Genomic DNA, 24,767 nt, shown 5'->3' with positions numbered 1-24,767 from the left:
TGTCTGGCAAACTCCTTATCTCTCCTTCAGTCTGAATGATAGCCTTGCTGGATAGAGTATTCTTGGGTGCAGATTTTTCTCAGTCAGCACTTTAAATATATCAGACCACTCCTTTTGGCTTGCCAAGGTTCTGTTGAGCAATCTCCAGCTAGCCCTATGGATTTTTCTTTTGTAAATTACTTCTTTTGTCTTGCTGCTTTAAATTCTTTTCCTTTATTATTAAGTGTTCCAAATTTAATTATAATATGTCTTGGTGTGGATCTGCTTTTGTTGATTTTGATGGGAGTTCTCTGTGCCTCTTGGATCTGGATTTCCCTCCCCAGATTAGAGAAGTTTTCAGCAATTATTTCTTCAAATAAATTTTCTGCTTCCTTTTCTCTCTCTTCTTTTACTTTGACTCCTATAATATAAATGTGATTATGTCTGATGAAGTCTCTGAGTTCCCTAAGTCTATTCTCATTTTACAGAATTCTTTTTTCTGTATTTCAGCTTGATTGCTTTCCATTATTCTGTCTTCTAGGTCACTAATTTGTTCCCCTGCTTCTTCCATTGTGATGTTCATTCCATCAAGTGTGTTTCTCATTTCATTTATTTTCTTTTATTTCTGCTCTATTATTCCTGTGTTAAGGGTCTCACTAATGTCTTCCACACTTTTCTCAAGACCAATGAGTATCCTAATGATCATTGCTTTAAATTCTCTATCAGGCACGTTACTTATATCTGTTTCACTTAGATCTCTGGCCATGACCTTGTCTTTTTCTTTCACTGGGGATAAGTTTTTCTGTCTCCTCATTTTGTCTGCCTCTGTGTGTGTGTTTCTGTATGCTAAGAAGGTCAGCTATGTCTTCTGCTTTTGAAAGTAGTGGCTTTTTGAAGAAAAGTCCCTGGAGTGCCCTGCAAAGCAGTGTTCACTCTTCCTCCAAACCTGGAACTTCAGGAGAGTATCCTGTGTGTGCTACTTTTGCCCTCCTATTGTGTCTGAGTCACTTTTTCTTTCAGTGCAGTCAGCTGCACTGACTCTCTGCATGTTGTGGTCTGTATTTGTTCTCTGTGGTGTTAGGGGGACCCAGCAGGCCAGCTTTGATGGGGAACTTGGAATAGTTCCTTCTGCCAAGGAACTTGGGAGTGGGGCAGGGTTATTACCAAATTTGCATTGGGCCACTAGTCATACCTCAGATTCCCTGAAATGATGCACCAGCTGGGGGCCAGGGTGGCTGGGATGCATCACATTGGCTAGGCTTGGCTAGGCTTGGCATGTGGTGGCAGCTGTGCATCCGGTAGCTGGGTGGAGCCTATATGTTCCCCAAATTTGCCCTGAGCCCAGGGTTGAGGCTAGTAGGAATGGAGTATGCAAGTCCTCAGGTGCACTGCTAGCAGGTTAATAGCAAGTGTCTCGAGCACCTCCTGCAGGTGGCTCTGTGTGTATGCTGGAAGGCAGGGAAGGAAAATGGCAACTGCCAGTTCTCTCAGATTTGGAGAAATCCCCCAACATGCTCTGAGATCAGTATGAACAGCTCTGTCTCCCATTTACCAATACCAACACCCTCCTTCCCTAGTCCTGTTGTGTAAACTGTTTCTGTGTTGTCTCTTTGCTCAAGCTGCTTTCTCTTTCAGGGCAGAGACCCAGCTATCACTAACCATTCTGGTTTGCCCACTGCTGAGTCCACTGACTTAAAATACTAGGCTGCAAGTCCTCTTGGTTTTAGAAATTCCCACAATTCAGCTTCTCTGGTTTTCAAACCCAGATGTTACAGGTTACGGGGATTAATCTTCTCCATGATCTCCTTGGTACAGGGGCCCATTTCTCTGCCCTCTTCATGTGTACAGCTCCCTCCCTGATGAAGGCAGCCTCCCTCTCTGCCTTTCTGACCTTCTTAACCTTTCAGATGCAGCTTCTTCCCTATATTTATTTGTGGAGTTTGATCTGCCAGTCTTCGGATCACTCTCCAGTTTATTGACTTAGATGTGGATGATACCTAGTTGTAAATGTGGGATGGGGAGAATGCAGGGTCGTCCTACTCTGCCATCTTCCCAAGCTCCCAGAACAAATGTACTCTGTTTTAATTGCAGAAGAGAATTTGTTCTTTTTCCTTTTTTTAAAAAAAATCTTCAGTTATGTCTTAAATAGAAGAAATAACTGATCTCAAACCCAAATGTTTAGAATGTTGCAAAATGTCTTATGTGAGCCCATGACAATACCAATCTGAGTTGTTGAATATGGCAAAATCTGAGAAGAGAAACTATTTTTCTTTCTTTCTTTTATTTTATTTATTTAATTTTTTTTTTTTTTTTTTTTGCTAATGTGAAAGTAAGGTTGTTATTTTGGTGATGATTTTAAGCTTAAGCTTCTTGGGCCTCCAGGTCTTGAAAATCTGATTTGGGTAGTTTGACCAACCCAGTTTGTTAGAGCATCTCACCTTACTGCAATTCAGTTACAATCTATATAACAAAAAGTAAGCTGGAGGGGGTCCTGCTCTTTAAATAAAATAGGAGTAATTAATTGTATTCCCTATAATCTTTAACAAATTGGTGGAGACATAGTATTACAGAGGAAAGAAAAAGACCAGAGGCAACAATAAACGATTTCTGCAAAGTAAATTGCTTTGTGAATGTATAGGGAAGTATTTAATAGCATTATTAGAATTATCTGTGTGTCCCGCAAGGTCCCCAAGCTTCTTCATCTCTTTGTGTGTAGCTTATGGCTAAGCATGTTGCTCAGATCTAGGTGGCACCATTCAAATTGTATTGCATCTGAACAGCACCAGAAACAGCTGATTTTGGAATCTAGAAACTATCATAGTTTTTGGTTTTGGTTTTGGCTTTTTTTGGTGCCCTGTGTCCCATACTCTTGACCCACTTCATATTGTAGCTATTATGATAGTTATGGGACATGCTGCCAGTTTCTTACTTTAAATGTCCACAGAATTTCTTCCCTTTTTTTGCCTCAGGGCTTTCTCTGAAATCCCATAAGCTTGCTCAGCCTTATGCAGGAGTGCAGAGGAATTGAAGGCTCCTGGGAACAGTTATCAACAAGCAGGATTGGTGGTTGCTGCGTAAGTGTGCCAGGTTCCTCCACTCTCTGGAGAGACAAATCTGAGGGGTGTTGTATGCAGCTGTTAGGTCCTCCCCAGAAAATTTAGTTCACATTCTCCATGGTGATATCCAGCTCAATACTTTTTATTGCCTTTCCTTTCTTTCTTGTTTGTAGCTCATTTTTCACTCCTGTTTTTTGGGGGATCACCTACAAATCACCTATGTATACTCAGGTCCTTTTCTCAGGCTCTGCCTTTGGGGATCCCAAACCAAAACAGCAGCTTTAATTATTTGATAATAGTAAGTCATATTTAAACCCAAAGAAAGTGTTTATCTGCAGTTGGTTGTTTTAAAACTTTTTGAATTTATGATTATGGAAAAAAATAAATGCAATAACCTCTAAAATTTGAGTCAGAGACAGGGAAAGTTTTGTGTGACTAAGAATTTTGTTGGTCATTAAAGGACTCTAGGAGTCATCTCTGTCTACATTCATTCTTTTGATGATCTGCCCCAGTAGCAGAGCTATAAATGCTGTCTATGTGCCCATGAACTTTGTGTCTTTATCATCAATGCAGACCTTTCTTCCAAACTCCAGACTTGACATCATCACTTTAGTCTCCAGTAGACATCTTCAAACTGAAATGTCAAGTTTGAATTTATGGCCTACTCCAAAAACTTCCACATGCATTCTTCTCCATTTTGGTTGATAGTAACTTCATCCATCCATTTGTCAATGCCAAACAGTTAGGAATTATCCTTGACTCTTTCTCCCTCATTCCATAACCAAATCATCATAAAAACCCTCTTGACTCCATCTTAAAATTCTGTCTGAATTTAAAGTTTTTACTGTTGTACTGTGGCTCCAGCCACCACAGGTTTCAAGTAGATTACTGGAAACCACTCACTAATTTCCCTACTTTTACCCTTACCCACTCCAGTATATTCTGCATACCAAAATAATCCTGTAACAACACAAGGTATACCATGTAACTTCCCTACTCAAAATCCTTCATGGCGCTCTATCTTACTGAGGGTAGAATCCAAGTCCCTGTAAGTGGCCCACAAGTGCCCTTTATGATTGGCCCTATTACATCTCTGCCTTCAACTTCCACTATACTGCCCCACACTCAATCTGCTCTAGCCACAGCAGCCTCTTTGCTCTTCCTCACATACACCTGATATGCTCCCACTTCTGGATCTTTGTAATAGCTATTTCCTCTGTCTGGAATTCTCCTCAATCACAACAGAATGGATAACTCTTATTTCCTTCAAATCTTTGCTCCGATATCACCTTTAGAATGAGATCTACATTAGCCACTTACTTAAAATTGCAGCTCCTACCTCCAGTAGATCTGATTCCCCTGACTTTGCTCTACTAATTTTTCCTCTTGGCACTTCTCAGTTTCCATAACATGTTATTTACCTATTACGTTGATTGGTTGTGTCCGTTTTCCTCAATAGAACACATATTCCACAGGCACAGAGATCTTTGTTTTGTTCACTAATTAATTCCAGTTAAATAGTTCCTGACACATAATTTAACACTCAGAAAATAGTTGCTGAATTGAATAATAATTTGTTTCTATCAAATTCTGTAAAACTTGAAGTATTATTTTATCAATGCTTTTTGTCTTCAACCTCCTTCCAAAACTGATTGGGAGTACCATACAGAAATATATACTTGACAACAGAATAACAATTAACAATTAATGAGGAAATTGGGCAAAAGTAAAATATTTGTCATGAAAAAAAATCAGGGATAAGCTTAGATGTTGAGCACTTACTAAAGGTAGACCATAGCTTTGGTCCTAAGCCAAAAGAAACTCTCAAATTAAAATTGGTTAAAAACAATGAAAAAGTTGGGCACCTGGGTGGCTCAGTGGGTTAAAGCCTCTGCCTTCGTCTCAGGTTATGATCCCAGGGTCCTGGGATCGAGCCCCGCATTGGGCTCTCTGCTCAGCAGGGAGCCTGCTTCCCCCTCTCTCTGCCTGCCTCTCTGCCTACTTGCAATCTCTGTCTGTCAAATAAATAAAATCTTAAAAAAAGAAAAACAAAACAAAACAAAAAAACAATGGAAAAGTTAACAAAGCTGGAGGACTTGGAAATGTAGTTAGAATGTGACTGTAACTGCTTGCTATGGTCATGTTACAAAAGTTAACAAGTTCAGATATACAAAGCACTTAACATTCTGCAATGCATTTGACCCTTGGAACAACATGGGGGTTTGGAGTGCCAATCCCCTGCAAAGTGAAAAATCCATGTATAATTCCTCACTTCCCCAAAACTTCACTACTAATAGCCTACTGTTGCCTATAAGTCCTACCAATACTTTAGAGTTGATTAACACATATTTTGTATATATATTATGTACTATGAGTTATTATTACAATAAAGAAAGCTAGAGAAAAAACATTATTAAGAAAATCATAAGGTAGAGAAAATACATTTATTGCATTGCACTTATCAGTATCATAAGTTTATGTTATCTTTTTTCAAGATGAATCATGTATCAATACCTACATCAGTATTATCTTTTATGTAACAAGACACTGTAGATGCTATATGTATTACTAACAGTAGACATCAAAAATGAAAAGATAATGTGAAAAAGAAATTTATATTTAGTTATAGATATTACAATTCATGCATTGATAAAGAAGCAGCAATATGATTGCTTTATAGTAACCTAGTGTAATCAACACAGTTACTTCATGAAGGCCTACCCTATTTGCTAAGGAATATAGCATATTTTATGGCATACAGAGGCACCTGGGTGGTACAGTTAGGCATCCTACTCTTGATTTCAGCTTAAGTCATGATCTCAGGATTGTGGGATCGAGCCCAGTGGCGTTTCCATGTTCAGTGCAGAGTCTAATGGACATTCTCTCTCCCTTTGCCGCTCCTGCTTGTGCTCTCTCTCTTGCTAAAATAAATAAATCCTAAAGAAAAAAATTTCAAGACATGCAGTATTTTTTTTTTAAGATTTTATTTATTTATTTGACAGAGATCACAAGTAGGCAGAGTCAGGCAGAGAGAGAGGAGGAAGCAGGCTCCCTGCTGAGCTGAGAGCCCGATGTGGGACTCGATCCAAGGATCCTGGGATCATGACCTGAGCCGAAGGCAGAGGCTTTAACCCACTGAGCCACCCAGGCGCCCCAAGACATGAAGTATTATAATCATCTTCTTAATATAGTATTGGAAACATTGTTACATTTTTAGAGAAAAACACTTACCTGTGCTGCCAGGCTAAGCACAGTTTCTCCCATTATAAGAGAAAGAGAGGGCTAGGATATGGTAACATAATTCTTCAAAAGCCAAGTTATAAAACTGTAAGCAAACTAACAAAATATTAATTTTATATTAAATATCACTTACTGCATATCTTTGGAAAGATAGCTTATCCACTTCCATATGCGTCTTGTACATGATGTTCTACACAATGAATGCTTAAGCAGGGTTGGTGATGATGATGCAGAAATGTCTCCTACAATTCTTGCTTGACAGCTATTAGATTTTCACATGAAGTGGTGTACATGCACAACAAGTAAGTTTATTAACTGTTTGACATGATTATTATTTACTATTCATTAAATGGAAGTAGATCATCATGGAAGTCTTTACCTCATTGCTTTCTTGTTGAGTAGGTTGTGGAGGAGGAGGAGGAGGAGAGGAGGAGGAGGAGGAAGAAGAGGAAGAGGGGATGGTTTGACTGTCTCAGGGGTGGTATAGGTGGAAGAGGAGGCAGGAGAATGAGGCACACTTGCTGTAACTTTATGGAAATACATTTATTTTTTCATTTCTCTAAAACTGTTTCTATATGGTACCCATCCTTCCACCATTGTTTGCTTTAGTTTTAGTGCCTGTATCATAGAATGGTCCATGCTGTTAAAGAAGTTAAAGCAGTCTTGAATAACCAGAACCCTTCTGCCAGATTATCTAATGTCAGTTTGTTTTCTGATACTACTTCTTCTACCTCTTCCTCCTCATCATCTGGCATTGGTTTGGAAGCATTCATCTCCATCAAATAGTCTTCTGTCAATCCCTACGCTGTGGTATCTATTAACTCTTACATTTCTCCAACATCCATATCACCCTTTACCCTCACCCCCTGCCTTTTTTGCATGGCTCTGTTGTAAATCCTGTGAAGTTATGCACAACATTTGTCACAGGTTTTTCCAGTAGGAATTTAGTTTTGGCCTTGGCTTTTATGGCCTTTTCTGTTATAATGATGTCATCCTCGGTGGTGTAATCCTTCTAGACTTTTATGATGCTTTCTCTATTGTGGTTCTCTCTCTTTTTAAAATTTAAATTAAATTGGCCAACATACAGTAGTACATTATTAGTTTCAGATGTAGAGTTCATAATTCATCAGTTGGATATAACACCCAGTGTTCCTCACATCACATGCCCTTCTTAATGCCCATCACCCAATTACCCCAACCCCCCACCTCCCCTCCACCAACTTTCAGTTTGTTTCTTATGGTTAAGAGTCTCTCATGATTTGTCTCCCTCTCTGATTTCTTCCTATTTGGTTTTCCCTCCCTTCTCTTACGATCCTCTGTACTATTACTTTTATTCCACATTATGAGTGAAACCGTAGGATAATTATCTTTCTCTGACCTATTTCATTCAGCATAATACCCTCCAGTTTCATCCATGTTGATGTAAATGGTAAGTATTCATCCTATCTCATGGCTGAGTAATATTCCATTGTGGTTTTCTTTCACAGCCATGACAGTCATTTTCATAGAACACCATGTAACGAGCCTCAAAGGTCCTTATGACATCCTGATCTAGAGGCTGAATTAGAGATATCTTGTTTAGGGGCAAGCTTAACTTTTCCCCTGCCTTCAGTGTTGAATTCATGGGGTCCTGGCTGGCCAGGGGCATTGTCTGATATCAAAAGAACTTTAATAGGCAGTACCTTACTGGAGAAGTACTTCCTGACTTTAAGAACACAGCATTGATGGAACCAACCCAGAAAATGGTTTTCTTAAAGGCATCCAAGAACTCATCTGCTGCCTCTTGGTTGGCAAACACTGCTTCTCCTGTTATCTTGACATTTTTTAAGCCAAATGTCTTTCTAAAATTATCAAACCATCCTTTGCTGACATTAAATTCTCCAGCATTTAGATCCTTCACCTTCCTTTATCTTTAAGTTTTCATATAATGACTTCACTTTTTTCCAAATAATATTAGAGTCCATAGGTATGCTTTCCTTTTAGCAATACTGTACCCACATAAAAGCTGCATTTTCAATATGAGATAAAAATATTTTCTTTTCTTTTCTTTTTTTACAATGGTCCTTACACTGGATTCTTTTATGTTGAAATGGCAGGCAACTGCAGCTGCAGACCTCAATCTCTAGTACATATCAATCTCAAGTACATATCTAGTACATATCAATTTCCCTCTTTCTTGTGATGTCATGACTTTTCTCTGCTTCTTGGAAGCCCTTCCAGCATCACTAGTGGTACTCTCTATGGGTCCCATGGTGTTATTCAAGGTTTACAGAATTGTCCTAAACACACACACATAAATACATGAGAATCCTGAATGACCACTTTTTATGAGTACAAAATTTACTAGAATGACAAAATGCTCCTGCAGAGATGATTAGCATCAGATGGGCTTCAGGCAAATACTGGCAATGCTCAAGCTCCCCACAGTAGCAACAGGAGATGGCTACACAATTACTGGAGTAGTACAGTATTACTACATTTAATTTGAAGCAGTTATGATTTAATACTACATCTATGCACTTGTTTACATTTCTCTCAACTATAGAATGGTTCCATGTGTGGTCTGTAAGTATGTATACATTTTGGTAAATTTTAAGTTTTTACAATAGATTTGTATATGTTTTATGATAATAAAAATTAAAATAGAATGGTAGCTATATATGTTTTAGGCATTTATGACATATCCAAATTTTTCTTTTGGTTTTTCAATATTTCTAGGCTACGCAGTTTATCTGCTAGTTTTTCCAAGTTGTCAAAATTCTCCCAAAATTTATCAGTATATTTATTGAAAAAAAAATCCATGTATAAGTGGACCATGTGTTTCAAACCCGTGTTGTTCAATTGTACTTCTCAGGCATGAGTGATTCAAAATACTAAATAGCTCATACTGTCTAAGAGAATTATGCCATCAGGTATGAGTGAAGTTTTAAGTTTAATTTGTATTGAAAGTAAATACTATGTACTGCTAGGCTTATAGGCAACTAGGAGCTTCTTAAACCAATGAGAATATATCTGCCTATTTAGCTGAAGCAAGAAAGCAAAGATTGGCTTAAGAAGGACTATTTCACAAAACAAAGACTTTCCATAGATACTTTTTCTTTACTAACTTAACTTTTGTTGTGACTCTGTTTATAGTAGCTTGGTATATTGAGGATTGTTTGCACTTGTTAGGAATTACTGTCCTTTCTTACCAGATGTCCAGTCTGTAAAACCATAACTTTAATGTTTTGTTTTTTCTTTTCATTTTTTCTGATAGGAAGGTAAATTCAACCCATATTCTTCCGTTTTGGCCAGAAAGGGAAATCCTGACCTCTGTCTTCCAAATTTGTTCATGGACCTCTTGACATTTTTGTCACCAACATTAGTGCATCTGAATTCTTCCCAACTTTATCTTATTCAGGGCAGTGACCCCTTCTCACTTCACTCACAGGATTATCTAATTACTACTTGGTTAATTCAGTTACTGCTTTCTTAGTATCCCAGACTTTCATACTTTGTAGCTCTTGGTGTATATGCCAGTTTTTGTCCATATCAGATACTTGTTTTTAATCCCTTCTATGCCACTTGGCCTTATGTCTTATCCAGTCATTGTTCTATTGCCTGAAAACTTTGCATAAACACAGGTGTATTATGCTTTGCCTCAGATTAGAACCTCATACCTCACTTTTAAATTTCTTTTCTGCTGTGGGGCACTGCTAGAGTCATGGCACAAGATGCAGGAATCAGTTCCAAGTACACAAGTGCCTAACCAAAAAGTGTATAGGAGTGAATGACCCTGGAGGCTACCTTTGATCAATGAATAAGGTTGATGGTGAAGAAATGTTTTCCTCTTTAGTTCCTCAAACTAACTCAGGCTCAGGAGGTCTCTGGAGGATTGAACCCTGGCTACTCTGAAGGAGTGAGGGCTGCAGCCCCATTACAGCCTTGAACTGGCTTTTCCTCCCTCCCTGTGATGTAATGCCACTGTCACAGTCCTTTACTCTCTATCCTCGACTGCTATATCCTCCTCATTTGCTTCTATGCTGATAATTGTAGAAAATAAGGGAAAAAAAGCCATTTTGGAGAGGTGTTCCAGTAAATCATACCATCTTACACTAAACGGATTCTTTTTCTGCCAAGTGATCCCAACGAGTCATCTTGGGTACTGTTGCCACTTTAATATTTCATGTCTTCATTCTTAAAACTGGCCCTCCTCATTCTCAAGCTGAGTTGTTGAAAAGTATAAGACTTTACAAGATTGGCTGCCACATTGTCTTTTGTCTATATTGGAAAAATAGTTTTCAACTGATTCCTTCCCTTTATAAAAATCTATTTTAAAAATCTTTTTAAAAATTAATTTTATTTAAATTCAGTTAATTAATATATACTGCATTATTAGTTTCATTCAATGCAAGATTTATTGAAATAATACTCTATTTTATCTCATATTTATTCCCTAAGCCCTGACAAACTAGTTACAATATCTGTCACTCCTTGGAAACCACTGTCTTAACAGTCGGTGACAGATAAAACAATCATCATAACCTCATAGCCTTTCCTCAGTCATCATCTTTGATCACATGTCAGCATGTCCCAGTAAATCTGTTTTCTATTATGACATTGTAAAAATTCCTACCTGTTTAGCTTCTTACTCTTTGTATTCCCTAATCATTGTCTTCACCATTCCCTGAGCTCTCTGTAGGTTCTTTCTCTGACTGACCCATCTCCCAAACCCCAGTCTTCTATTATTGCTCATTTCTCATTGTATATTACTGCTGGACAGTAGGTTGGATCTCGAAGTTATCTTCTCTAAAATGGAGTTTATCATTCCCACTCACTTCCTCCTTGCCTCGGCTCTTTCTTCTGTCTTGTTTTTGAACAGTACTACTTTTCTTTAAGGCACTGGTGGATTTCAACTCCCTGTTTGCATCTTCAGTATTTGGAGAAGAGAAAACCAGGCACTCTGATTTATACATGTTAACTCGATACCCACAACAATTCATACTTCATACATAAATAAACTAAGACCCAAAGTAGTCAACTGAGTTGCTTAGTATCTCAGAGCTATCTGGAATGGGAACCATATCTACTGGATACTAAAACTTGTGCACTTTTCACTGTGTAATGAATAGTGACTTTTAAACAGCACAATATCCTGAACCATCAAAGAAATATTCAATTATGCTTTTGTTCTTATATTTATTAAGGAAGAAGAGCAGACAAATACAGTTAGATTATGAACCGTCAACAAGAATTGAAAGTGATAAAGACTTTCTGTTAAACTTTGTGTTATTAAAATGCTGTTAACCAGAGCAACCTCATTCCCAGATTCCTCAATCAGTCAAGGTTGTATTACATACTGAACAGGGTAGTTGTGTTACATACTAATTCAGGTATATATTCACTAATGTCTTTCATATTGAGTTCAGAGTTGGAAAAAGTTTTTTCTTTGTTTTTTTGTTTTTAGTATATGTTTTTAATTGGATATTTCCCAGTGTTAAACTCAAAGAAAATCTTTTTCCTATTGAGCTTCAGAGCTAAGTTAAGTTTGACAACTGAGACGGAAGAATCTTAAAGTAAAGGGCTGATCAGTAGCAGCAGTTAGTTAGTAGTGAGGAAATGTCTTATGAGTAGGCAAAGTGGGAAATTACATGATAGCCTGTAAGTATGGCTTATACTCTGGGTAAAGGATGCACCATCATTAGGCAATTACACACTGAACAACTGCCAGTTAAGTACCATTTTATCCAATTTAGACCTAATGAACTTAGTAGATGAGCTCCCCGCTGAATTAAGGAGCAATCAAAGCCTCATTTTGGATTCTGTGCCATCTAGGTCAAGACGTTCCAAAAGTGTTGTGTATTACTTGGTACAGAAAAGAGATGACTTTCTTATCCTTCCTTCTGGTTAATTCTTTAACACATATTTATGAATATGATTTCTGCCATAGGAAATATCATTTGGGGATTGATAGATAATGATATGACAGAATTGGAAAACTGTTCTTTGCCTTTAAGGAGTTTTATTTCCATTTTTGCTAATGTTTTTCAATTACCTTGAGTCAATTTTTTTTTAATTGAAAGGATAAAAAGAATTTTATTTAAGTCTAAAAACAAAGTAACTCTCCCCCAGCAAGAAGGTTGATAAAAGGTCTTTAGAAAGAGGGATAAGGAACAAAGAGGTGAGGATGTGTTTTGTGTACTCACCTATCTCAGAGGTGCAATGACACTGTGGTTTTATTTGGAACTTTCAGGAAGTGCAAAAGATGTGTCAGAAGAAGCCCATGTCTGCCTACCCTGCAGGGAGGGCTGCCCCTACTGTGCTGATGACAGCCCCTGCTTTGTCCAGGAGGATAAGTATTTGCGACTTGCTATCATCTCCTTCCAAGCCCTGTGTATGCTGCTCGACTTCGTTAGCATGCTGGTGGTCTACCACTTTCGCAAAGCAAAGGTAAACCCAGGTACCCTGGTTATGAGCTTCCTTTTATTATGAAGTGACCTCTTCTTTTCTCGAGCAACTAGCGTTTTTCCATGTTCCACTTGCTTCTCTATTTAGCAAAAGTCTTCCTATAATATAATCAGACTAGAGTATGCACATTATATTCTTTAACTCTGTCTTCCCAGGAGAAATAGGAATTAAAAATATAGAATCTTATTATAACATTTTCTTCTACAGAATGTTTCCCCCTATTTAGCCTGAAGTTTGAGTATTTTACTGCCTTAAAGAACTCTCTTTTATATCTCTTTGCCTTCTAGAAGAACTTATTCTGCCAGTAACCAAAGTATTGTTAATTTTTTTCATATTTAGAAAGCTTTTTGATATTTATTATATTTCATTTTTATTTATCTTAGCCATATTTGAAGTTGGCAAATGGACTTGACTTTTTTGAGCAAGTATATTCAAAGTATAATGAGAGGTTGAAGAATAAATTTACTTATCAGCTTATATTTGGTCTTATTTTAGTGTCCCAGGATAACAGTGATCCTACAAAGAGCTTATATGGCTTTTGAGAGAGCCTGTCCTTTGGTCCTATTCTGAGAAATCAAACGGTAGTATAGATATTTGTATGCTTCTCAGTCAGGGGTGGATGAAATGGTAAAGTATTCAGGGCAAAGCTTTCTGGGGAGTTGTCTTCACTTGATCACCCAATTAATTATATGTTGCCAGTGTTGTTGTCAGAATTTGTGGTTCTCTTGCTTTCAGAAACTTATTTGTGCCATTGGGGAAAAAAATAGGAAGCCTAAAGTTTCCACCTTTTCTGAATTCAAATGACCCCTTCATGTTAGCAAAGTTGTACAGATTGGTTTAGATAACAGAGCTCATCAGAATCATGAAGTGTTCCCTTTAGAAATTTAAAAAATAAAACAATTCTCTGAATGGCGTCTATTATAAGGCCTCCAGTTAACATTTTAAAAATCCCCTCTCTTGAGATTGTAAGAGAATGTATCCATTATGTTAATGTTACAGACTTTAATAGTAATTTTAAATAGGTAGTTTCATTAACGGAAGCATACAACACAAAATCAAGCTTTAAGTCAGCAAGAAAATGCAGACAGGCAAATTGCTCTTGATTTAACCAATACTTGTCATTCTTTTGAAACAAAATATGCGTTAAATTGTATATATAATAAAGTAGCAGGCAAGTAGAATGGAGAAATATCCAACCACCATTACCTAGATAAAATTAATTAGTTAAAAAAAAAAAAAAAAAAAACCTGTCACTGGCAGAGCAGATAGAATTGAAAGTTCTATTTAATAAACTGTTGTGAAATCACTCTATATAATGCCATTCATTCACACAGGGGATAAAAGAATTTTACTTGATTATAATCATTAATGATTGCTGTGCTAAATGAAGTTAATGATACATGATGGGTAGAATATTACATTGGATATTAAGAAAACTGAGATAGTTCTTGCTAGACCAAACAAAGTCTTAATCTTTGTTGATGTTATTTAACATTCCCAAAATTATTAACTTTTCAAATTTCTCTGGACCTTCATATGAAATACTACTTTATAGGGCTTTCATGAGAATTGGTATCTTTACATATCATTTGGTGAAATTTCTGTGGATACAAACTAGCTGGAATAGATAAATTAGACTTTATTGAGTTTTAAGATGGCCGCCTTTTGAAGATTCAGTTTTCACAGAATGTGACATAACATAGAGGGGTTTATTTTTAGAAAATAATATAGATAATAAAGTCAGTGAACATGGATCCTAGTATATTGATGAAAGGAAACACTTGGTGAACTTTTCTCTTCTGATTTCAACTACCAAAAAGAATGATTAATTATCAAAGCAGTAAACCATTTCCATTGTGGAAATTGCATGTTTATAGCAGGTAGACATTGGCTTTGCTTTTTAAAGTTTTTATGTCTTTACAGCATTTCTTTGCATAAAGCAGAAAACTGATGATCCCATTTGAAGTACTACTGATGTCTTATGAGTTTCCCATTGAATTGCCCGCCCACCAGTAATTAAAAGAATGAAAACCTTAATCTATAAGTTTACATCTATTTTGACCAAAGAGGAAAACTTTAGTTCTAACATAGAAGTAGCATAATATTGTGGGTAAGTGTGCAGACACTAGAGTCAGACTGTTTAGACTCGAATCCTGTCTTAGCCCGCGAATGCTATTACACTTCGGGAAAATTGCTTAGCTTTACTTTGACTAGCTTTTTCCTCTGTAAAATGGGGCTTAACACACCACATGCAAAAATAAGTTAAAAATGGGTTATACACCTAAGTATTAGGCTCAAAACTATGAAACATATTTTTAGAAGAAAACATAGGCATACATCTTCATGATCTTGGGTTAGGCGATGTTTCTTAGTTACAGCATGAAAAGCGTAAATGACAAAAGGAAAAAAATAAACAAATTGAACTTCATTAAAATTAAAAACTTTTGTGGATCAAAGGACATCATCAAAAAAGTTAAAAAGACAACCCATAGACTAGCAGGAAATATTTGTAAATCATACTAGAACCTAGAACATATAAAGAATAAAAAGATTAAAAATGGGCAAGGGATCTGAATAGATATTTCTCCAAAGAAGATATACAAATGGCCAATATGCATACGAAAAAAAAAGCTCAAGAACATTAGCTATTGGGAAAATTCAGTATATGTGCTGCCGAAGCGAGCAAAGTTATTGGGAAAATTCAAACAAGCCCCCAGCACACAATAGCATAGCTAAAAATAAAAAGACAGTAACTAGCATTGTTGAGGATGTGGAGAAATTGGAACTCTAATTGCAGCCACTTTGGAAGATAGTTTAGCAGTCCTTCAAGAAATTAAAAAATAGACTTATATTGTGACCCAGTAATTCCACTTCTAGGTATATGCCCAGAAGAATTGGAAACATATGTCCACAATGGCTAAAATAAAAAACATAGGAAATAATAAGTGGTGGCAAGGATGTGGAGAAAAAAGAACCCTTGTGCACTGTTGGTGGGAACGCAAACTGGTGCAGCCGCTGTGGAAAATCTGCAGGTTCCTCAAAAAGTTAAAAATAGAATTATCAGCTGACCTAGTAGAGTCACTACTGAGTATTAAACCCCCCAAAATGAAAACACTTATTCGAAAAAGTATATGCATCCCATGTTTATTGCAATATTACTTACAACAATCAAGATATGGAAACAACACAGCGTCCATCAATAGATGATGAATGGATAAAGATGCAATGGGTGTGTATAGCAGAATATTACCCATAAAAAAAGATGAGATATTGCCATTTCTTACAATGAGGATGGATCTAGAGGGTATAATGCTAAGTCAGAGAAAGACAAATGTATTTCACTCCTATGTTGAATTTAAGGAACAAAACAAATGAAAAAAGAAAGAAAAAGAGAAAAACATAAAACTGCCTCTTAAATGCAGACAATAAACTCATGATTGCTGGGGGGAGAGAGGTTGGTAGAATAAAGTAGATTAAGAGTATACTTACCTTCATGTGCACTGAGAAATGTATAGAACTGTCAAATCATTATATTGTACACCTGAAACTAATAAAAAAGAAGAAAATATTTACCTACATAAAAATGTTCACACAGATGTTCATAGAAGATTATTTATAATAGCCAAAAAATGGAAACAACCCAACTTTTCATCAGTTGATGAATGGATAAATAAAATGTGGTATATCCATTAAATGGAATATCTTTTTGTCAATAAAAAGGAATAAGTACTGACACATGCTACAACATGGTTGACTCTTAAAAACATGTTAAATGAAAGAAAATATTCATGAAAGATCATTTATATGAAGTTTACCTTTATATGAAATGCCCAGAATAGGCAAATCAATAGAGCCAAGTAGATTAGTGGTTATCAAAAGATGCAAGGAGGGAAGAATGGGGTGTGACTGCGAATAGGTTCAAGGTTTCTTTTGCAGGGGATGAAAATTTTCTAAACTTAGGTTATGGTAATACATTTCACAAGTCTGTCAGTATACTAAAAACCACTGGCTTGTACACTTTACAAGGATAAAAGGTATATTAATTATAACTCAATAAAGCTATTACAAAATTTTTAAAGGAGTTTATTACTTACCTGACAGGATTCTTTTGAAGGTATAATGCAATAATTCATATAAAATACCTTACTAGACATTTGTCTTTTATTATTATATTATTTTAGACCACTTTGTGAAATTAGCCGTTTGTGAAACGGTTTGTGAAAGAAGCCGTTTGCTTCTTGTTAGGGGTTAAGTATGACATTTTTAAAAGATTCTTTAATTTATTCATTGAGAGAGAGACAGAGAGAACACACAAGTCAGGGGAGGCAGAGGGAGAGGGAGAAGCAGACCCACAGTTGAGCCAACCAGGGACCCTGACGTGGGTCTCCATATCCCAGGACCCTGAGATCATGACCTGAGGTGAAGGCAGACGCTCAACCATCTGAGCCACCCAGGAGCCCCAAGTATGATATTCAAAATAGCTTAAAAGATAAGGTATTGAAAAATATAGCCAGTGGGATTCCAGGCAATGGAATTCTAGGCAATAAATTCATTTAAATTTTCTTTATAATCGCAAACAGTCAGCTTGTACTAACCTTAATAGGTTGTCCAGATAGCTGAAATGAGCAAAACACCAATGGTACAGATTCTTTTATTTTGGCTACATTTTCATCATGAAAGAATGGAAGGAATGCTAAACTATAAGCAGGGTAGTTTCGCTTGGTTGTCTCAAGTGGAAAAAAAGATCTTTTTAGTTTTTTAATTCAATAATTATTTATTGAGGATCTGCCATTGCTAGGCATTGTGATACCCAATATAATTTGAAGAACAAGGGAGAGTATTCCTTTTTTATTTAATAATTTTATTTTGTTTTTTTAATTTAAACTCAGTTAGCCAACACATTATTAGTTTCCAAAAGTAGAGATCAGTAATTCGTCAGTTGCATCTGACACCCAGTGCTCGTCACATCACATGCCATCCTTAATACCCATCACCCAGTTACCTCATTCCCCCACCCCACCTCTCCTCCAGCAGCCCTCAGTTTGTTTCCCATAGTAAAGAGTCTCTCGCAGTTTGTCTCCCTCTCTGCTTCCTTCCCGTTCAGTTTTCCCTCCCTTCCTTTTTGATCCTCTTCACTGTTTCTTATATTCCACACATGATTGAAACCATGTGATAACTGTCTTTCTCTGATTGACTTATTTCAGTCAGCATAATACCTTCCAGTTTCATCCATGTTGATGTAAATGGTAAGTATTCATCCTTTCTGATAGCTGGGTAATATTCCAGTGTGTGTGTGTGTGTGTGTGTGTGTGTGTGTGTGTGTGAGAGATCTTCTTTATCTGTTCACCTGTCAGTGGACATCTTGGCTCTTTCCATCGTTTGTCTGTTATGGACATTGCTTCTACAAATTTGGGGTGCATGTGCCCCTTCATATCACTGCATTTGTACCTTTGGGGTAAATACCTAGTAGTACAATTGCTGGGTCGTAGGGTAGCTCTATTCTTAACTTCTTGAGGAACCTCCATACTGTTTTCCAGAGTGGTTGTACTAGCTTGCATTCCCAGCAACAGTGTAAAGATTTCGCCTTTCTCTACATCCTTGCCAACATAAGTTGTTTCCTGACTTGTTAGTGTTTCCAATTCTGTCTGGAGTGAGGTGGTATCTCATTGTGGTTTTGATTTGAATTTCCGTGATGGCTAATGATTCTGAACATTTTTTCAGGTGTCTTTTGGACATTTGTATGTCTTCCTTGAAGAAATGTCTGTTCATGTCTTCTTCCCATTTTTTGACTGGATTATTTGTTTTTTGGATATTGAGTTTGATAAGTTCTCTGTAGATCTTAGATGTTAGCCATTTATTTGATATGTCATTTGCAAATATCTTCTCCCAGTCTGCAGGTTGTTTTTTTTAGTTTTGTTGACTATTTCCTTTTGCAGCCCTAGAGGTGAAAGATTGTAGCCCCCTCTGTATCATAAAGCCTCAGGGATAAGCAGTCTTCACTTTTGCCTGTGCCAAACTCTGCAGACTGCTGCATGCACACCCATGCCAGTCCCCCCTCGGGAGGGAGGAGGGTTGCCAGGGGTCTGCTGCCTGCAGTGCCCCCCATCCAGAGAGTGGTCGCTGGATCGTGTGCTCACCCATGCTGCCCCTCCAGGAGGAAGGAAGAGCATTGCTGAGTTTCTGTCCTTTGCTGGACCTCCACACTGACAATGGTTGCCTCTTCCTGCCACAGTTCTCAGTTTATGGCAAACCGAGCTGAGAGCCCACACCTGGGCCTGCTGACCATAGCCCGTTTCCCTGCTCAAATGCTTGGGAAGTCTGCTGGTCCAGGCACCCCCATTCTTTCTGTGACCCCAGGGATCCTGAGGCCACACTGTCCCACCTAGGATTCTTCTCCCCTTGCCACATAAGTACTTTTCAGCAGGGATGTTTCTCACTGGAGCAGTCTTCTAAAGGTTCTGATTTTGCACTCCAGGCCGATCGCTTTCCACCGCCTTTCAGAAGTTTTTTTCCCCACCCACTGTTTCTCTTCTGATATATCCAAACCTCAGATTCACTTCTTCACACCTCTTACCTTGCAAAATGTGGTCATTTTTCTATGTGTGGAATTTCAGCAATTCTTTTCTTACATCGCAGGTTGATTTCACAGGTGTTCAGAATGATTTGATAGATATCTGGCTAAATTCAAGGGACCAGATGAAATGAGGTCCCCTACTCTTCCTCCATCCTGCCTCCCCCCTCAAAAACAATCTTTTAAATACCCAAACTCCACAAGTGCTTGATCACATACACATCTGCAGTTACACAAATATTTGTATAGTGATGATCATCTTTAAAAAGCATTTACTTTTATGTAGCTTTTTGTTCTTTTTATGGGTGATTTAGTATACAACTAAATTATGGTTATTCACTATTCATATTTATCTATATCACTGACTTTTCTAGGAAGGTTCTTTCCTTTACCTTCAAAATGGGAAAGTTACAGAAAACTTGGGAGATTATCAATTGTTAAGTCATGGAACACTTGCTTCTTATGTTATTACAGTGGTAACAGTTTAAAAGTTGATAATTTAAATAAATTTATTACCAGTTTCCTGGTTTTTATTAAGAAAGATAAAAGGGATACCTGGGTGGCTCAGTCAGTTAAGCATCTGACTTTGACACAGGTCATGATCCCAGGGTCCTGGGATCTAGTCCTGCATCAGGCTCCTTGCTCAGGGGGGAGTCTTCTTTTCTCTCTGCTCTTCCTCCTGCTTAGTGCTTGCACTTGCTTGCTCTCTCTCTCTCGCTCGCTCTCTGACAAATAAGTAAATAAAATCTTTAAGAGAAAAAAGATGACAAACTATGAGAACTAGAGAATGAAGCAGCCCCTCTTTTCAAAGAAAAGAAAACCCAGCTTCTGAGAGACTGTCAGTTGCATGAAGTTACCCATCCAGGTTGGGCTAGTTACATATTTATGTTTTGTCTTACTCCAGCACAGAGAATAAACCTTCTAGAAGATTAAAAGTATTAAGTGACTAGATTGAGGCTCAATGAAAAAAGAGTAGAAAAGATTAGTTGAAATCAAGGGTGAGGTTAAAATATGGAATGGACTCCGTGAGAGCCTAAGTATCCATTTTTAGTCCCTTGCCAGAAAGAACTTTCTGGGGTTTTCTAGTAGCACTGCAAAGAGGAGAAAAAAGTGAGTCAGTGTTCATAAGATAAAAACTGACCAGTCACCTAGTGAAACTTGAATACAACTATCATTAAGTCTTTTTGTTTTTTTTTAAGATTTTATTTATTTGAGACAGAGCAAGAGAGAGAGAGCATGAGCAGGGGGTGCTGGGCTCAAGAAGAAGAAGGGAGAAGCATACTACCCGCTGAGCAGGGAGCCCAACACAGGGGCTCCATCACTGGACCCCAGGATCATGACATGAGCCTACAGCAGATACTTAACCAACTGAGCCACCCAGGCACCCTGTCTTATTATTAAGTCGTGAGAGAAATTTCTCCTGTGGATTCTTAGAATATTGTTAAATGTACTGAATGATAAACATCTTTAAAAGAATAATTTTTATGACCTTATTTCTGTGAATTTTCTTGAAAGTGTGCTAAAGATTTAATGTTTAAATATAGCATAGGCAAATTAGTTCTACAGAGTTATCACAAATGTGGTCCTGATACATTGTTCTTTGCTATTTAATATGAAGGCAAGGATACTTCTAGAATATCTAGGTTGGAGCTGGCCAGTGTGCATCACACATGCCACCACTGCAAGACCGTGATGGACACATATGGTCCTCTTTCCCATTGATCCAGAATCAGCATCAAAACCTCTCTCATTAAGCAGGACTCCCCCAGGCTCTATGCACAAAATCTGGTTACCATCCTGGATCTAGAAAAATGGGAGGACTGCAAAGTCATCACATAAACCCTCTTAAATATTGTTGTTCTTTCCTGAGTTTTCAAAAGGTATTCACTGAGTGACACCAAATTTGAGGTTCTGCTCCCTGTCAAATTGAATGGCCACTTCTCGTGTTTCTACTGAGTGTGACGCTGTGTGCTACAATGGTGAGTCAAGCTGGTGACAGAACTGATACGTGCTAAGGAAGGCTGAGGCATCTAGTCAGGCATGCTCCTAAAAAGCACGGAGAATCTGAGACTTTTGCTCACTTCCCTTTGTCCAGCATGTGAGTCGTATTTTTTACCCAATTACAGCAGAATTCATGATAGGTAACATCTTAAATGCTTTTAGTATATAGACTCTATTTCATTAAGCACCTGTTAGAAATGGATCCCTTGAAAACGTCAGTCTCTTTTACTTATTAGACTTTTTCTGTGAATTCACAGAAATAAGCACATTCACAGATCAAAAATAGGACAAGTGGTGGCAGTGTCAAACCCAGCAGCTCATCTGTACATGGAGACAACATGCAAATACGCCATAATGATAACACATAGAGAAGTTCTCCATTGTAAAGTGAAATACGAAGAGACATAAGGATGATACTGACATTTGTCTTTTAGTTGCACTCTTTCCCCAGGGAAGTCTAATTATACGTACATTTAGTTAAATGAGGTTTACCCATGCCAAAAATATCAGCTCTGCAGTTAAGTACCAACAATCATTGGTCAAAGGTTAGTTGAACACTTTATCATTTTAAACAACACAAACTAGATTCCATTATATTTTTAGGTGAGGTTTGTAATATGATACCACAAAGAGCAAATTAAATTTTACTCTTAAATAATTAAGAAAACTGATGTTATACATTTGTCCTTACGCCCTTGGTTAACGATTAAATCTGTCAACAAACTGAATGATTATGACCCCAGTGAGATCTTCTAAAATAGCAATTTTAAAACAGTGCTGAATAAAGATGCTGAATATTAAATATTTTGAAATTATTTTTATGTTTTTAAACAAATAATATGACAAGTAAAATATTTTTCTTTTTTTTTTTACAAGTAAAATATTTTTCTATTAGCTGTTCCAAAGAGAATCGTTTGTTACAGCTTAATGTCAAGCGTTAGTATAATTTATTTCCAAATGAAAAATTTGAAAGAGAAAAGATACACTGGAAGGAACAGCAGCATATTCCACTTCTGAAAATAATCATTTGCTTGATTTAGTCTTAGTAGACTTTAGCATGTTTTTGTTTGAGCTTAGTAGTTTGGGGGGGAAAAAGTGATAATCATTTTTTAAAAGTGAGCTTACTGTGGTTTGTGTTTTCCCTTACATTCCTATAGCAGTTCTTTTTTTAATTAGAAACTAGTTAACAAGGGATTTTATAGCTGTACATTTTTGGTTTGGAAAATTAGATGTTTTTAATGTAGACTATGATTTGTTAATAAAATTCTACTAGGCTCATTATAATGTACTAACACCTATTTTGGTGAAATAAAGGGAGAGATATAACATTTTTATTGTGCTGAATATCCATAACACATAATTTACCATTTTTAATTCAGTGCCATGGAATACATTCACAGTATTGGGCAGCCATCATCACTATCCATTCCAGAACTTTCATCATTCCAAACTGAACTCTGTACCTCTTGGTAACCTCTCTTCTACTTTCTGTTCTGCAAATTTGTCTTTGCAAAGAGTCTCATATAAATGAAATCAAACACTATTTGTCCTTTCCTATCTGGCTTATGTCACTTAGCCTAATGTTTTAAAGTCTCATCCATGTTGTAGCATTTATCAGACTTGATTCTTTTTACTTGCAAATACTATTCCATTGTATGCATTTAAGATATTTTGTTTCATCTGTTTTGCTGTTGATGAATATTTGGATTTTTTCACCTTTTGGCTATTGTAAATAATACTACCATGAACATGACTGTACAAATGTCTATTTGTGTCTGTGATTTCAGTTCTTTGGCTATAACCTGGGAATGGAATTACTGAATCCTATTATCATTCTGTGTTTACCTTTTAGAGGAGTCACCAAACTCTTTTCCATGGAGGCCAGACCATTTGATATTTTTACCAATAATTCATGAGGATCCCAGTTCCTTTACATCTTTATCATCATTTGTTATTTTCTATTTGTTTGCTTTTAATAATGGCGATCTAAAGAATGAAAGTGGTATCTTTTTGTGGTTTGGGTTTGCAAGATTAGTGACAGTTGAGCATCTTTTCATGTGCTTGTAGACTATTTGTATGTCTTCATTGCAGAAGTGTTCATTCAAGTCTTTCACTCACTTGAATCAGGTCGCTTGGTTTTTCATCATTAGAGTATGAGTTCTTTATATGTTCTAAATATTAATCATTTATCAGATGTATGATTTACAGATTTTTTTTATCCCATTCTCTGGGTTGTCTTTTATCTCTTACGTGTATTCTTTGGCACCCAAAAGTTTTTCATTTTGATAAAATTCATTTTACCTGCACTTACTTTTGTTGTCTGTGCTTTTGGTCTCATATCTGAGAAATCATTCCCAAAGCGAAAGTCACAAAGCTTTTATTCGATGTTTTCTTCTAGGAGTTCTGTACTTTTAGGCCTTATGTTTAGATCTTCAATCCATTTCGATTTTCAATCCATTTTAATTTTTGTGTATACTGTGAAGTAAGGACCAACTTCACTCTTTGGCATGTGAATATCTATTTTCCCAGCACCATCTGTTGAAGAGACTGTCATTTCCCCATTGCATGGTCTTAGCAACTTTATCAAAGATCATTTGACTACATTCATGAGGGTCTCTATTTGGGCTCTTTATTCTCTTCCATTGATCTGTGCCTTTATGCCAGTACAACACTGTTTTGATTACTATGGCTTTGTAGTAGCTTTGTAGTAACCTTTAAAATTATGAAACGTGAGGCCTCCAACTTATTCTTCTTTTCAAGATTGTTTTAGCTATTTGGAGCCACTTGATATTTCATATGAATTTCTGTTTTTCCCAGAAAACCATCAGAATTCAAACAGGGAATGCATTGGATCTGTAGATCCCTTGGCTATTATTGCCATCTTTACAATATTAAGTCTTCTGATCCATGAACACAGGATACCTTTCTACTTATAGATGTCTTTTTTTTTCCATTTTTTTTTCAACATTGTTTTGTAGTTTTCATTATACAGGCCTTTTGTCTACTTGGCTAAATTTATTCCTAAGTATCGTGACATATCACTTTTCACAAATTGATTTTGGGATTTGTATTCTTCTTCAATTAAATGGATGCTTTACATATTGTCTTCTATACTGCCAATCAACCACGTCTATAATTTTCCTTTTATAATTAGTAATTGATATTCTTCTCTCATCCTCTTCATTTTCTTTTCCATTTATGGAAGAGAGGTACAGCATAATACATGAAAAAGGGTAGAATGGCTAGAAGCCAGAAGCTAGTACCTTCAATGCAGCTGTAGAGGTACTGTAGAAGTTGCATACTAATTTACAAAGTGTTTTTCTTTCTACAGATTTACTTATTTATTTTAGAGAGGGGATTGCAGAGGGAAAGGGAAGGGAGTTTTAAGCAGACTCCAAGCTAAGTAGGGAGCCTGACTCAGGACTTTATCTCACAACTCTGAGATCATGACCCTGAGATCATGACCTGAACCA

General features: G+C 36.9%; 1 protein-coding gene across 1 annotated transcript in view; it reads left to right on the top strand.

Annotated features, from left to right (window-relative positions):
• GPR158 (G protein-coupled receptor 158) overlaps nt 1-24,767 on the top strand; it is a 421,455-nt gene that overhangs the window by 217,761 nt on the left and 178,927 nt on the right. The window contains exon 4 of the mRNA XM_059404156.1: nt 12,508-12,704. Within this exon, the coding sequence (XP_059260139.1) occupies nt 12,508-12,704 (197 nt within the window). The remainder of the gene's footprint in view (nt 1-12,507; nt 12,705-24,767) is intronic.

Source organism: Mustela nigripes, chromosome 6, assembly GCF_022355385.1.
Source record: "Mustela nigripes isolate SB6536 chromosome 6, MUSNIG.SB6536, whole genome shotgun sequence".
Lineage (NCBI taxonomy): Eukaryota > Metazoa > Chordata > Mammalia > Carnivora > Mustelidae > Mustela > Mustela nigripes.
This window is presented reverse-complemented; position numbering and strand designations above follow the sequence as displayed.